Genomic DNA, 15,923 nt, shown 5'->3' with positions numbered 1-15,923 from the left:
ACTGCAGTAAAATATGTACCACTAATAGGACAGGCAAAGGGTTAATATCTTTTTATAAAGACTGCTTACAAGTGACAAAATGTTAATGGGGATTATTTCTGGGTAATGGGGTTATGGGTAATTTATATATTTCAATTCATACTTCTCTATATTTTCAAATTATTATGTATCCTGTAATCAAGAAAATAATTCTTTTAAAGAAAGTCATCTCTGAGACCTCATATTTCCATATGCCATTGCCCCAGAACTCATTAAGTGGACACTACTGCTGTAGCAATTTATGATCATTCTGAGAAACTAAAGCTTACCTTTCCTTTGCAAACCATTTTCCCCTCAAGAAATGGGGGAATCAAAGTGTTAGCCTATTGGAAAGGGAATTTTTTTTAAGGTTTTTATTGGGGAATTAGGGGATGGGAACAGCGCTGGGGAATTGGGGGAAGGGGAACAGACATGTTGCTGTCCTTTTGTTCTTCAGTCTAGTTGTGGAGGACGTTGCTTTGGCCCAAGTTGGCACCATCATTGCGCTCTTCCCGGGCGAGGCAGATCAGTAGCTGGCTTCTGGATGGCCGCTCACGCTGGCTGCTGGCTACACACAGTAACCCATGGCAACCCACTGCAGCAGGGGCTGCAGCCCATGCCGTTGCCGGCAACACACGGCAGCCCAGCTCCAGGTTGAGCTGTTGTTCAGCATCTTAGCTGTGGAGGGCAGTGTCACTGGCCCACATATGTGGGATCCGAACCGGGGCCCTCTGGCGTCCCAAGCCAGCTCTTAACCAACGCACCACTTGGCCGGCCTGGAAAGGGAATATTTTAAGTTCTTAGTAAAATTCCACTTTCAACTATCCTTGATGGTTTTAGAAATGTGTATGTGTATGTGCATATAGATAGATAGATAGATAGATAGATAGATAGATATAGATATATAGATAGATAGATAGATAGATAGATATTCTCAAGTAAGTAATATTCTAAGTATAGATCAGTCTTATGTATTCATTAAAGCGAATCTCCCAAGGTCTTTACCAGGAAACACTTAACTGACTTTGAATCATTGGATATAATTTAAAATAATAAAGCTGCATTTATTTTTAAATACTCTATGATTCTGACTAATTTCCAACTGACCTGGCCTCAGTCTGTTCAAATGAGGGACAATTTGGCTACATTTTAAAACATGGATTACCAAAAATATAGGTGATGAGGCCTTTTACATAAACATAGCAGAACAATTGCTGAAGTAGAGAAAAGTGAAGGAAAAAGGATCTGTGTTCTCAAATAATTTTAAACAAAGGAAGACTAAGACAAATATTTGCTTTATAATTATACTCAAAGCAAGTCATGGGTTGTTTTAAAGAGAATAAAATTAGTTTATGTTTCACTGGAATTATTTTTAAAATTAATTATTTTTCTTTTATTTTTCTACTGGTAATCTGCATTAGCCTTTAACATAAGCATAGAATCTGGAAGATCCGTAGCTATGTAGCCCTCCATCTACCCACCTACGTATGCCCTGTTACCCCCAATTTGCCAGAGAGACCAAAAGTTACTGTAACCATTACAGGAAAAGGTCAGAGCCAAAGACTTTCTCCTCTCAGGAAACTCTATATAGCACATACAGTTTCACAGCGCTTTAGCCACAATTCTACAATCCCAACAGCCCTGAGAACTGATAGGGTTTGAGGTTAAATTAGGGGCAAACTAATTTGGTGGCAAAAACAGCCCAAACCACTCTGAGGCTATTTCTAGTCTTTATTTCTCTCATTTAGTGTGACTATCCATATGTTTTACCATCGAAACACTGGTATATTTGATTATGGGTTCTATGCCAGCACCAGTTCCTGGGGTGGGGTGGGAATTTTACATAATATGAAAGATATGTACTGCACGTCATTTCTAACATTGCAAAATTTTAAAATCTGAAATGCATCTGGCCCCAAGGATTTAGAGACCCTACCTCTTCAGCAGCATCTGTTCTTTCCCGTTTTTGCTCCTCCTCTCCCATCACAGCCTCTTCTCCGCCCCCACACCAGCAGGGTCAGCCTATCTGGGAGAAACTGGGTGAGAGAAACACCGTATTGCGTGCTGATGACTCAGGTCCCCTCCCAAGTACACACAGGCAGCATCACACCCTTTCTGCGTTGCTTCATGTACCCTTAAGGTGCTTTATTTCCTTTTCAAAAGGCCCATTTTCAATCGAGCTTCAGAGTACAAGCCCGCAATGGGCAGGTCTGATGTTTGAGAGGGGGCTTGTGTGTGTTTTGTCCGGAAGGTGTGAGGAAGACATCAACGAGTGTGAGCGGGAGGAGTGTGAGAACGGGGGCTCCTGCGTCAACCTGTTTGGCTCCTTCCTGTGTAACTGCACGCCGGGCTTCGTGGGCCAGTACTGCGGGCTGCGCCCAGTGGTGGTGCCCAACATCCAGGCCGGCCACTCCTACGTGGGGAAGGAGGAACTCATCGGCATCGCCGTGGTCCTCTTCATTATCTTCATCTTGGTGGTCCTCTTCATTGTCTTTCGCAAGAAGGTCTTCCGCAAAAACTACTCCCGCAACAACATCACGCTGGTGCAGGACCCGGCCACCGCCGCCCTGCTCAACAAAAGCAATGGCATCCCCTTCCGGAACCTGCGGGGCAGCGGGGACGGCCGCAACGTCTACCAAGAGGTGGGACCCCCGCAGGTCCCCGTGCGCCCCATGGCCTACACCCCGTGCTTCCAGAGCGACTCCAGGAGCAACCTGGATAAGATCGTGGACAGTCTGGGCGGCGAGCACCAAGAGATGACCACCTTTCACCCTGAGTCGCCGCGCATCCTGACAGCCCGGCGGGGTGTGGTCGTGTGCAGTGTGGCCCCCAACCTCCCCGCCGTGTCACCCTGCCGCTCTGACTGCGATTCCATCCGGAAGAATGGCTGGGACGCAGGAACTGAAAGTGAGTAGGAAGTAATAGTGTGTCATTATTTATTCCACCGGTGTTCACCTGGAAGCTGCAGGTGTGCGGGCATGGTAGAAGGGAGTTAGGGGACGGAGAGAGAACCCTCAGGGACAAAGCATTCTTTATGACATGTTCTGGCACTGAGTGTTCACACATCAGCCCTGAAAAATTGCTTTACAGATGAGGAAAATGAGGCTCAGAGAGCATCATAAGGCGCTGGTGGCTGCACAGCTAATAAGAGAAGTAAAAGTAGTTAGTAAAAGCTAGTAAGAGGTACTCCAATCCAGGGCTGCCAGACTCTCAAACCCTGCTCTTCTCACAACAGTACATCATTGGCAGTAAAGCAAGCAGTGTAGCTATAGAAGTGTTCTGGGGGTCCACGGTGGATTAAAAGTCTGGGGAAAGGAGGGCATTCCACATACAGGGACCTGCATGATTAGAAGAAAAACAAGTTGTTCTATTTGGAATTCAGGGTCCATGAAACAAGAGGGTGAACCCCAGGCAGGAAGTGGTCCGGGCCAGATAGCGGTGTTTCCCATTCCTTTGGCCTCATGCAATGGTATTCTATGCAAAGGGAAAAGCCACAAGTGCAAAGGCCCTGGGGCGGGAAAGACCTCAGCATGTTAAAGAACATAGAGGAGATCAATGTAATAGGAGCATGGTGAGCACCTGGAGGGAGTGGGTACATTTTAACAGCAAGACTAGTACAGGTTTTTAAGCAGGGGAGTGCCATAATCTAATTTATTTTTGAAAGATGGCTCTGTTCCTTGGAGAAGAGACTAAACAGGACCAAGGAGGGAAGAAAACAGAGAGACTAGTTAGATGGCCTCTGTGAACAACTAGGAGAGAGATGGTGATTGTTTTCCCAGCCCTACCATCAGTCATGATAAAACTAAGACAAACTCTATTGTAACCTGTGACCTTTCATCAGGCAAAATGGCTTTATATTCAAACAGAAGAAATGCCCTGGGAGGTAGGAGTTGCCAGACACAGGGGTTATAGTACTATGATATTCATTGGAGTAGAGGGTATCAGGGAGAGGCAGATTTGAAACAAAGCTAAAGCGCATATGCAGGTGAGGCGATAATGGGTGTCTTCATGGAGGAAGGGGGTAGTCCTACTAGTGTCTAAGCATGAGTAAGACTTTGGTAGGTAACTATTGGAGAGGGCCTTACAGAAGCAGGAAATATCTGGATCAGTGGAAAGGACACATGAGGGGTGTCTGGCTCTGTTGTTCAGGAGAAAGGTGAGGCTATAGGTGAAAGTTTGGACACCTGCATGCAGGATAATTGAATCTCTGGGAGGGTGAGCTCACCGAGGGAGCAGGAACAGAGAGAGGATGGTCAAACTGGGCCTCCAAAACAACCTTGGAGATGCCTATCTGTGGGAGGTGGGTAGAGGGGAGAGGCCAGGAAGGGAGACAACACGTGCCAACCAAGAGAAACAGAAGAAGGGGGAAGGGCAGCCATGCAGAAGCCAGCACTATCAGCGAGGTCAGCAGCGTTGAGTACTGTGAAACTGTCAAGGAGGACACAGGCTAGAATATGTATTGCACTTGACATCTTGGAGATTCTTAGGGTCTCAAGAGTGTTGCAGTGAGTTGTCAAGACAGAATCCAGAATGCAAGGTTTGGGACAAAGAGATTTGGTGAGAAAACAGAAGCATCCTATAAACGCAAAACGTCATCAGTGTAGTGTGGGGATCATCTTAAATCCAAAATGCCTAAGGGCAAGTAACTAGTAAGAGGAGGAAGGAGGATTCAAACCCCGGGCCTCAGGGTTGAAAGGCTGTGCTCTTGCCAACACTGCCCTCGGAAGCTTTAGTAGGAAGGAGGGAGAGGGATGTAAGAGGGAGAGGATCTCTTAGTAGAGGAGGGTCTCTATTCTAGTGCCTCCCCATCTGTTCTGTCTGCTGACTCTGTCTTTCTGGAGACCCATTTATATTTTGAGTCAATGCCTTTGGACTGTAACCATAAATATATTCCCTCTCAAATCATATGTAGAGCTAGACTTTACTAAAGTCTTGCCAATCCGCTAGCTACAGGAAAGACTCTTTTTTTTATTTAACCATGAAAAAAAGGGAGGTTGAATAAATGGAGGAGTGGAGAAAGGCGTTTTCTGCCCAGCACTATATTCACCAGGGTGGATCATTTGTCATTTCCTTCCTTGTGTTCAGGGCTAAGCCTAGCACCCGCCTCGTGCTTTTCCGAGGCACATCTTCATATTTTCTGTGGTGTGGCTGTTGGGAGGTGAATTTCTCCCGGACCTCTCTCTCCGTTTATGTCAGTTGTTTATGCGACTCATCATTTTGCTGTGGCTTCAGCCTCTGACAGCAGACGCAGAGCCATGGTGCCTGCTACTGACATCACCCTTTGTGCAAGAAATACTAATTTCTCCAGCCACGAACTCGAACAACTTTTCCCTTTATCACAAGTCACTGTTTCTTTGTACCATCATGTTTCATGATGATTTGAAGCTGTTCCTGGTGATCATTTCCTTCCACCTGTTTCGTAATGTGACAACTTTATTTCCTGAATCTACCTCAGGCCAAAACTCGCATTTCCCCCCAAAGTATTATTGGGTTTTTATTGAATACTTTTCCTTTTTCGTTAAGCAAGGCAGTTAGCTGGCGAGACAATCTCTAGGTAACTAATCCATTTTTCACTTGGCAATTTCAAGATATGGGTTGTTTTTATTGCTTCCTTTAGTACATCAAATAAGAAAGGGGAGGGGGGGGATATGTTCAGACAGCAAAGAGGAAGGAAGTGTGTGGTAAGAGCACGTCTACACCACTGACCTCCCTCTTTCCAGAGTGCCGAACGTTCCCAAAGATGATGTGATACTGCCCTCTAGAAGGCAGCGCTGAGAACTCCACTCGCTCCCCAGAGATGGAAGTTAGGATAAATGTAATGGCATTCTTGCCTATAAAATATTTATACCCCTATTTTAAAAGTAATCTCATTTAACCTGGTGTTGACACCACATCGGTTCATGTAAATGATTTAAATTAACTCTGAATGGCGAAGAGTAACCCAGCCACTTCATCCTCGTTTCACTCTTCACTTTAGGCTTCACTTTGAGGAGGGAACAGCTACTTTCCACTGTCAGCTATTTGGAAGCTCATTTACCAGGGGTTAAGGGTTTTGAATCCATAATGTAAATCACTTGATTGACAGGCAGACCTTTGCCCCCAGTGGCACAATCAATTTTCTATTGTGGAACTAAATTATTTTCTCTGAGAAAATGAAAGAGCTCCAAGTAGTGAACCCTGGGGGTGGCAGGGGCTGGAAATATGCACAAGGTAACCAGTGTCATTTCTGCCTGTTGTCTGGCTGTCCATGAAGACAAAGGAGTTGATGACCCGGGAGAAGTGACCTGTTTTGCAGGCAGTAATAAAGGCAGCAACTCTGAAGTTCAGTCCCTGAGCTCCTTCCAGTCGGATTCTGGTGATGACAATGGTAAGAAGTCATGGACTTATTCCCCTGGGGTGGGTTCTGCTTCCAGGGCTGGCGGCTGGTATTGAGACCGGTTTTGTTTCTTGACCTGTTCATGGGCTGTTGAGCGTGTTCACCAGCTTTCCCGTTGACTCCATTGTTGGGTGTCAGTGCTGGAGGAGCCCCCATTGAGCTTCAGCTGTGAGTGGGCCCACGGATCTGTGTCAGAGGGTGACAGAGTTCCCCTAGACCCCCAGTAATGCATCCTCTTTGATTTGGTTCATGATAGAACTACCTCATCCCAAACGATACTCTATAACAACCAGTGTGATTTCATTTCTTTCTATTATTATTTTACTAATGATTAGCTCTTTACTATCCAACCTCCACGTTATTAGAAATTAGTTCAGAGGCAAGATCCCCCCCCACCCCACCCCATAGAATATCTTATAGAAGTGGCATCTTCATTCAGTTGAAGCCCCCTTGATCATTTGGGGTCATGGGCCTTTGGGGAATCTGTTGAATACTATGGATCAGCTCCTTAGAAAAATGCACATTCACCCAAAATGTTGCAAGCAATTCCATGTGGTTCATGGACCTCACTGACACTCCAGAGCTGCTACCTCTACTTCTTGTGAACTTATGATCATGAAGAGGTTGCTGGACTGGGTTTTCAGAGCTGAGGGACCAGCTTTGGAGGAAGGGTTGGTCTCCTGAGGGCACAGGAGGGTGGTAGAAATGTCCATAAAACAGCAAGAACTCACTATGTGGTGGTGAACCAAGAGTAATTTCCAATAGTCATCCACAGAGATAGTTAGCCTTACCTTATATCATTTTTCCATTTATAAGCAACTGGAAGAAATTGAATATTTATTAATTTCTCTAATCATTCAACCCATAAATCCTTGCTGAGTTTCTCCTGTGTACCGAAACCAATGCTGGGCATTTTGTATCCAAAAATACAAAATAAAAACAACATAGTCTTTGACCTCCAGGTAAATACAGGAACAGGCGAGCTCTAAGGCCATAGAAGCAATCATGGCAGTAAAATAGCCTACTTCCACCGCCACCACCCCCAAATCTCTTCCACCCCATTACTCCTGAGAGTTGCAGAAGCTTCGGGGTATCTGACTGCCGGGGTAACAAACCACTTAAGGGTGGATTTCTTCTGACCATTCTCAGAAGGTTATGACCACACCTCTGGATCTGCTTACCTTGGTGCTCACTCCTTCTCTCATCCTCAACCAGAAGAAAAGCTGTCTCTGGTTTGCATTTTCTAGAGAAGCAGCCGAGAATAGATAGTTTCCAAACCCCAGGCAGCAAGCAGTTCTGGCAATGATACCTGGTTGACTATTCTCATGGGCTCTGCTGTATGTGCCCTCAAGGTCTCACACTTGACCTTACATGTTTTACATTCTGGGTTGGTGCGACTAAAGCAGGCAGTGTTAGGAGTTTTCAGTAAACTTGTTTTAAACCTGATTACCTCTTCACAAGCTGCTGGTATCAGGTTCTAAGCCTACTCATATAGAACACAGAAACCTCCTTCCCAGGTTCTATTTCAGAGGTCAAATGCTGACGTCTGTCTACACTTGACTGGTGAAAGCTGGGCCTTGGGTCGTTCTAGACTATCAGTGACATTGTGTGAGTGTGAAGCCACCAGTCCTGCAAAGGTTATCCTCCATCATGGCATTTGGCTCAGAGCAGCATGTTGGACCAACAAAGAATTCTCTTCGGGAATTGTGAGGTCTTCTTGTAGAGGCTCTGGGAGTTACTAATGAGAAATTACCATGAGCTTGATGAGCCATTGTCTTCCTAGATTGATTTCACTGGGCCATGAAGTGTGACTGTTGATCCAGCAATCCCTGTCAATCATGCTTTTCAGGAGGATGGCCCCAGATTCGCTGCCATTTCCCTTCTGTTCCAAGAATCCTGGGGACTTCCTAGATAGAAGTGTCTGCTAGAGTGCCACCTGATGAACAGACTGTGGGAAGGCTTTGGGTGTTTGCATGCTGCAGCTTTGTTGTTGCCACGTGTTGTTAAGAAGAGCTAACTTACGTTTAAAATACATAACTAACTTGAAGCTGTTCTTCCCTCCCTCCTTTCTTCTTTTCCTGGCCACAAGCATCCATAGTGACTGTCATTCAGCTTGTCAACAATGTAGTTGACACTATAGAGAATGAAGGTATTTACTTTTTCCTTCCATAGCATTTCTTTGTGTAAAGAGTTGTCCTTTTGGAAATATTCCTTCCTTGTTATTTTGAATTAGGGGTGATTTTAATCAGCTGGCAACAGAGGGGGCAGTATACAGGTGATTTCAAAGGAGACACTGAATGTTTCTCCAGGGACTGGAGTGAATTTTAAAATTTGGGGGGGTGGGGTGGAAATCAGTTCATATTTTTTTAGTATGTGGGGTACTCTTTTTATAAAATTTCTCTCAAGAGATGAGTACCCAATTAGTTGGAATCCAGATTAATATTAAATTGATTCTTAGAGTCAATGTGTATTCATTGAGCACCTACTATGACCAGGGAATACTTAAGAAATCATTCAAAGCTATAATATAATGGGGACTGGTTTCAATCAGATAACTTATATTAGTGACTTAATACAATTAGAGCCTGGTGTAGATGGGATTATCTTTTTATTTCCGAAATAACATTGGGAAGAAAAGACAGCTTGTTTTTTTGTCATCTAAAATGTTCTCTTTTACCCTCTTTACATGGTTTGTATTGTCAGTTTTACTTCTCACTTTGTATTTAAACAGTGTCTGTCATGGATCAAGGACAGAACTACAACCGAGGTGACCCTGCCATGATCCCAGCATAACATTTTGCTTATGTGTTTTGAATTGCTGAGTTCGTTCTTACCCTGTCCCTCTCCCTCCATCCTTTCTGAGTTTCTTTAATCTGAATTTTGCATGTTCCAGGTGTCTTGTGAGCTTGGTATTGCAGGTGAAAGCCCTACCCGCACCCCTCCCCCAGCCACTCCCCTATGCGTGCAATTCATCCATTTGCGTGCACATCTCCCCGCCTTCTGTGGTCCACAGTATGGCTGATGTATCTCTCTGCGAGCATGTTGCCAGCCTGGCTCTGTGCTTAGTGTATGGATAGGAAGTGAGAATGGGGGAAGGGAACCCTAGAACTGTGTTTCCTCAGCATGCCCTCGCTGGCCATCTCTTACGGCATGGCTGAGTGTAAGGCTCTGCACCGCCCAGGCACCATCTCTCAGAGCTACCATCGCCTTGTCCTTGTTCTCCCAGGACCAGAGCATGGCTGGCCTGTGATCGACCCTTGTAAGGAGTATGCCCATGATGGCTTCTTTGGGTCTCTTGGATGATAATTGCATGCCAGGCCCCTTATCTGCCCCTTTTCAAGCCCTACCCCAACTCCATCCTGAAGGAAATTAACTGTCACGGCTTTTCTCTCTCAGCCTATCACTGGGACACGTCTGACTGGATGCCGGGGGCCCGCCTGTCGGACATAGAGGAGGTGCCCAACTATGAGAACCAAGAGGGAGGGTCTGCACACCAGGGCAGCACACGGGAGTTGGAGAGCGATTACTACCTGGGCGGCTATGACATTGACAGCGAGTACCCGCCCCCTCATGAAGAGGAATTCTTGAGTCAGGACCAGCTGCCCCCTCCCCTGCCAGAGGACTTCCCGGACCAGTACGAGGCCCTGCCGCCCTCCCAGCCCGCCTCCCTGGCCAGCACACTGAGCCCAGACTGCAGGAGAAGGCCCCAGTTCCATCCCAGCCAGTACCTGCCTCCACACCCATTCCCCAATGAGACGGATTTGGTGGGCCCGCCTGCCGGCTGTGAATTTAGTACTTTTGCCGTGAACATGAACCAGGGCACAGAGACAGCAGGCCCCACAGACAGTGTGTCTCGATCCTTGCACAATTCCAGAGGCACCTCGTCCTCGGATGTGTCAGCTAACTGCGGCTTTGACGATTCCGAAGTAGCCATGAGTGACTACGAGAGTGTGGGAGAGCTCAGCCTCGCCAGCCTTCACATTCCCTTTATTGAGACTCAGCACCAGACCCAAGTGTAGAGGATGCACCTCAAGTGCTTTGCACTGTTTGTTACAGAAAAGTGGAAGGAACTGGCTGGGGTTGTGTCTCCGTGGAGAGGAGCATGTTAAGTGAGAAGGAAATGCAGTATTTTCCACTAGGAACTTCATCACAAGTCACGCTGTTTCCAGCAGGCTTGACTCCAGTTGGGAGTAAAGGAAAGGCTCAGAAATTGTTTCTGAGGTGACTGATAGCCCTTGCAGTATGTATCTGCGTTCATGACCAAGAACGTGCACCGAGTTTTTAAAGGGGCAATAAATTTCACCCATTAAGTTACCCAGTCGATCTTGTATCTTTGTGCAGTATTGTGCCCTGGAAAGTGTTACAACATCAGTTCTTGCAGTATTAATAACTGGCAACAAGCAAAGAGGCATGTAATTTTGAGCCAGTGGGTGGGGGTGGGGGGGTGCGATGAAAATACTAATAATGATTATTGGAAATATTAGACTCTTAGGCAAAAGGAGAGAGAGACAAATATTGTTAAACAAGAAAATGGGCTGAAGCCTTTAAAAATCAATTTTATTTTTTTTATAAGCTGCCCAATTTTCAGCTATAAAATTAGATTTAGGTAACATGTTCAGTATGCTTAGTTATTTTTGTTTGTTTGTGTTAAGCATCCTAATATAGTTGGGGTTTATGATCTTTGAGAAGGTATAATGATGGAAGAATATGAGGATATCTGGGCTCCATTTTGTGGGTTGAGGAGGTTAATATTGTTCATACATTAGAAAGAATGTGATTATCTGTTTTTGTGTTTTCCAGTAAACATTCCTGGCTGTAACTACAATTTTAACATTACTGCAGAAATTGACCTTTGTCCTGAGAATCAGGAAATATTAAAAAAAAAAGAAGAAAAGAAAGAAAAAAAAAGTAGTATTTGGTATTTTGTTCTCTAGAATGAGATATATATATTTACTGGTTTAAGCAGAATTCACGAATTTAGGGGGAGAAAAGAAAATATAACTTTCAAAGTTTTCAATCAGATAATCACAATTCTTCATAAAGCAGGTGAAATCTGAGTGTTGTTCTAAATTGGTAGCATCATCACTATAAATGCAATTACATTTTTTTAAAAGAAAAAAGTAGACTAGTTCTTGTGCATAAATTATAATAGTGTGTGTGTCTGGGCCTATGTACAGATATGTGCTTGCACTCAATAAGGCTGCTCTTGAGAAAGCTAACATGAAAGTTTTAGGGTATGGACTATGTAGAAAATCCTGCCAGCAAGGCAGACCTTCCAATTTCTCTAATCTCTCTGATGTTAGAGAAAACACCAAATGCCATATTTTACTCTGGTTCAGTTAACTTTATTTTGGTACTGCCATTTATATTAACTTAAAGCAAAACTGAGTTTTTTAGAAAACAGTATTTTATTATAATTTTCCAGAACTACTCTTATTTGAAAACTGTGTAATGTTTAATTACACCCTGGGTTTCTCTTCCCACCTGACATGTGGACGTTGGTCATGAGTTTCCAAAATTGACAGGGGAATCATTCCACTGGAAATACAATAACTCAATACTCGAAGCTGAAAGTTGATAAGTTGAGTTACTTTCCTCTTTTGCTTCAATCAGATTATGGCCACGTGTGCAGGGGCCATGGTAAATAAATGCATATTTGCACTATCTGCTTAATGAGCAAATCTCTGTGTCCACGGTTTCTGGTGACATATGGCATTGATGTGTAATTGTGCTGTCCTGAGTTTGTGTATCATCCACTCACATATTTTTAGTTGTTTCAGTTGTGTTTAATCCAATTCTATGTAGGAGTCAGTGTTTCTGAAGTTTGTTGTAAAAAAAAAATTTCCTTTTCATTCTCAAGCTTCCTGAGTACATGGATACACTTCACAGATTTTTCAACATTTTTCCTCTTCCAGTCTCTTAGTTGGACTTACTCATGGAAGCATTATCTGCACTGTGGCCTTCAAATAAATGAATTTCACTAAGGCTGCTTTTGCAAATAAAATCTTTGGTATTTTTCTTATGTAAGAAGCACATTTGCAAGAATCATTGAGAAAATGACAAACTAATGGTCTAGAATAGAATCACTGCTACGCTTTTAATAATGCAATGACATAAAAACCATCAAAGTAAAACCAACAATTCATTTCTTGCCCCCCAGGAAATATTAGAATGAGATTAATGCCAGTGAGTCACTACTGCTTACACAGCATGTCCTCCGGGGAGAATGCCTGACTGACACAGTAATGAAGGAATAAATAGATCTAATGTGGTTGTGAATTCACCCAAGAAAATTGTGTCCACCCTTTGCTCTGACCTATATAAAATACCTCTTTCTTCAGAATATCTTCCCCTGATTTTCTGCAGAATAGCTCTGCAGCTAAGTGCATACCAGATAAGCATGTGTTATGTTTTGACTCATTACCTTTAAACAACTCTCTTTTCACTTTCCAGAAAATTAGACTTCCTTGTAGATAATGAAATGGTTTTCAGCCAGGCCAAGATGGAACTAGGTGGGATGACCACTGATTTGAAGAGCTGGAAGGGCCCAACTCTCTTACTTTATAAAAAAGGAAACATGCCCAGAGAGGGAAAGGTACTTTCCCAAGCTCACACAGGAAGTTAAATGGCTAAAGCAGGGATTAGAACTCATCCATTTGACCAATACTCTTTCTATTTAACATTGTTCACCAATAACTTGCCTGGGGTATGTCATCTGCCTGCTTTTACTAGGCCTTCTGACTTCCTACCATTCCTGCTTTGGAATACTAGAAATCATGTAGATTATTTTTCTGGAAGCCTCATGATCTATGTTTCCTAGCAGCCCTCCAGGAAAGGCTCAGTTACAGAATTCACACATTTCTTTGAACAATTATCACAATGCTGCTTTTGCCAAATGAATGTTTTCTAAAATGAGGATGGAATGATAATTACAGAATGAAACCCAGACCAGTCAATAATTATGGTGAAACTTTGTTTATAGTATTATCTACTGGGTGTATTTTTCTTTTTCTTTTCCCGCTGCCAGTTCTGGCATTTGTTTTTACCCACTCTGCTGTGATGAACCATGTGGAAAATATTTAAGCCACTTAGTGTCTTTCCATTTGTTCTAACATGTATGTGCCACCTCCTGGAAGCCATTTTCTATAGCCTGTTGTAGGCACTTTACTTGTATTGTACACATTCTGGTTCAGTTGATAGTAGCTGGTCTGTTAATGTTTGTTATATAGTAAGCAGAAGCTCTGGGGTTCTACAAGATGGATAAAGTAGGTGTTGATTCAATTTCTTGTATGAGCATTTTGCTGCTGAGTTCCATTCCATGCCAGCTTTCCATGCACTCATGTTCTGACCATTCACGCAATGCCATTGTAGAAGACTTAATAATATGACTAGGTCAAGTCCATGCTTTTGAGGTTTGCCGTATCAGAGAATCAGTGTGAAGGCATGGAAAGTGAATTTATGAGGCATTCCTGGAACTTCCTGGGATTTCCCTTAGGAATCACTAGCACGGCCGAAAAAAGGCAAGTAAGAGATATATACCATCAACCAATCCCTAGCTACCCCCACCCACTGCCCCCACTAACGCTGTATCTACATAATCAAAGTCAGGGGAATTGAGACAACCCAAAATATTGGCTTGTCGGAAAAGTCATGACATGTTCTTGCAATGAGAAACATAGAAAAAATACGTCATGACTGTTCCGAAAACCCAATAAATCATTTATCATCCAGAAAACACTTTCATGTGAGAGAATTCAGGAAGATCTAGTATTTCTTTTACATTGGTTGCCCAGATAATTGTCTGTTTTCTTCCCTCTGCTGCCCTCCCAGTACACAAATAATAATAAAGTGATCAGGCTTTTATGTTTTATGTTTTTAGCTTCCAACCATGGGATATGAGGATTTGAAAAGGCATTTCCTCAGCATCATGATTTTGTGAAAAGGTGGCTATGTGTGTTTCCTTGTTTTTGTCCTGCGACGTTCAACTGCACATTATTCTGGTGAAAATCCACAATGTCTTTAAGCTTCCGGTTGTATAATTCTAGGGTTTAAAGTCACCATGTGTGGGTTTGACATCAGTTAATATTTAGCCAGCTGGCCAGGAGATAAGAAAAGAATAAGATTTTCTTTCCTTATGTAATAATGAGAAGCAATAATTACAAGTATGTAATATTACACAAAGGCCATAATAAGTGTCTCCCAGTGTTTAGGATGCACTAGAGAATCATATAGTCATTTGGAGCGTGTTTGGACCCATTAGTATGTACTGTAGTACCCTTCCAGCGAACCAATACCTGAATTGCTACTATTTACCAATTTTATGAGCCCAACTACTGCATTTCGGGAAGTGACAAATGTGTTCGGAAATGGAAGCAGTTCTTTCTAAGCACTGTACCAGAGAGATTGTCATGTAAATTTACCTGTTGCAAACAGGCTGGTTTGTAAAAGATGTATGTTTTGGTGTTTAAAATGTTTATAAAATTGTATATAATGGTTCCAATTTTCCAAGCTTTTGTAGATACTGTATTTGATGCCTATCAGGATGCTTTAATTTGGGGGGGGTCGAATACAATTCTAAGTCATCCATGCTGTTGGTCTGCAAACTTTAAGGATAACTACACACACCCACAAAAAAGGTTTTAAATTTGAAAATGATGTTTTTTATCATTGCAAAATGTACTGTAACCTTTCTTTGGTTCTACTGTTATCATTTAACTTTGTTTTCAAGAAAATGTTTTTATTGACTTTTTTTAAATGAGTGTGTTTTGCCCAGTTACTAAGTACCTGGTATCTGTGCCACCTCAGATTCAGAATAAAGCATATCATATCTTCTCACACATGTGCACTCACCTAAACTTGCACACATACATCCCACACCAAACCTTATGCAAAGGGAAAAGCTAACACGTAAAGTGAATCTTGTCCCTTATGGCAATGGATTGTTTCTGCATATATTGCTGTTGGCAGTATTCAGTCTGGTGTTCTTTTTCTAAAAAACTGAAAGGAAAAAAAAAAAAAAAGACAGCCAAAACAAAAACCCAATAGTGTACAGGTTTATAACTTACAAAATTTGATGGTTAAAACAAGTTTTCAAGTAAAAAGAAAAAAATGAAAGTAGCAATTGTGTTGACTGTTCTTAACCCTCTCCTTTTATTTGTCTTCAGCTAATTATTCACATGGCACTTAGGCAATCATCTTACCCCCAGAAATACTTCCACTGGTTCTGTTGTACACACGTTAGAATCTTAGGCAGCTTCTTACTGGGCACCTACCATGTGGGTGTTTCCCTGATGAAAATGAAAACAGTGCTGGAGATTAGGACAAATGAAGGCCATCACGTCCCACCTTTGCAGAAATTTCTCCCAAACACAAGCCACTCCTTCAAGGCAGCCTCTCCAGTACTCCTCTGCCTAAAAAAAAAAAAAAAAATTCAAAGTTTGGGACACAATTAGCACTTGAGTTTTTCTCCAAAAAGCTCTAGAAAATTTTCTACATAGAGTGAAAGTCAAGGTATGTACAGAAGTTGGGG

The 15,923-nt window shown here is 42.9% G+C and overlaps 1 protein-coding gene across 3 annotated transcripts in view; it reads left to right on the top strand.

Moving 5' to 3' along the window:
- The window catches only part of FAT3 (FAT atypical cadherin 3), a 658,207-nt gene extending 642,709 nt beyond the window's left edge, over window positions 1-15,498 (top strand). For 2 of the 3 annotated variants that reach the window (XM_019663734.1, XM_019663733.1), the window contains 5 exons: window positions 2,270-2,925; window positions 6,272-6,385; window positions 8,484-8,543; window positions 9,126-9,161; window positions 9,791-15,498. In XM_019663734.1, coding sequence (XP_019519279.1) covers window positions 2,270-2,925; window positions 6,272-6,385; window positions 8,484-8,543; window positions 9,126-9,161; window positions 9,791-10,413 — 1,489 coding nt within the window. In that variant the 3' untranslated portion in view covers window positions 10,414-15,498. The remainder of the gene's footprint in view (window positions 1-2,269; window positions 2,926-6,271; window positions 6,386-8,483; window positions 8,544-9,125; window positions 9,162-9,790) is intronic. The other variant, XM_019663735.1, reaches the window with a different exon arrangement.
- Window positions 15,499-15,923: the final 425 nt, after the last annotated feature.

This window comes from Hipposideros armiger, unplaced genomic scaffold (genome assembly GCF_001890085.2).
Source record: "Hipposideros armiger isolate ML-2016 unplaced genomic scaffold, ASM189008v1 scaffold_402, whole genome shotgun sequence".
NCBI lineage: Eukaryota > Metazoa > Chordata > Mammalia > Chiroptera > Hipposideridae > Hipposideros > Hipposideros armiger.
The sequence above is the reverse complement of the archived record's forward strand: the minus strand, read 5'-3'. Positions and strand labels throughout refer to the sequence as shown.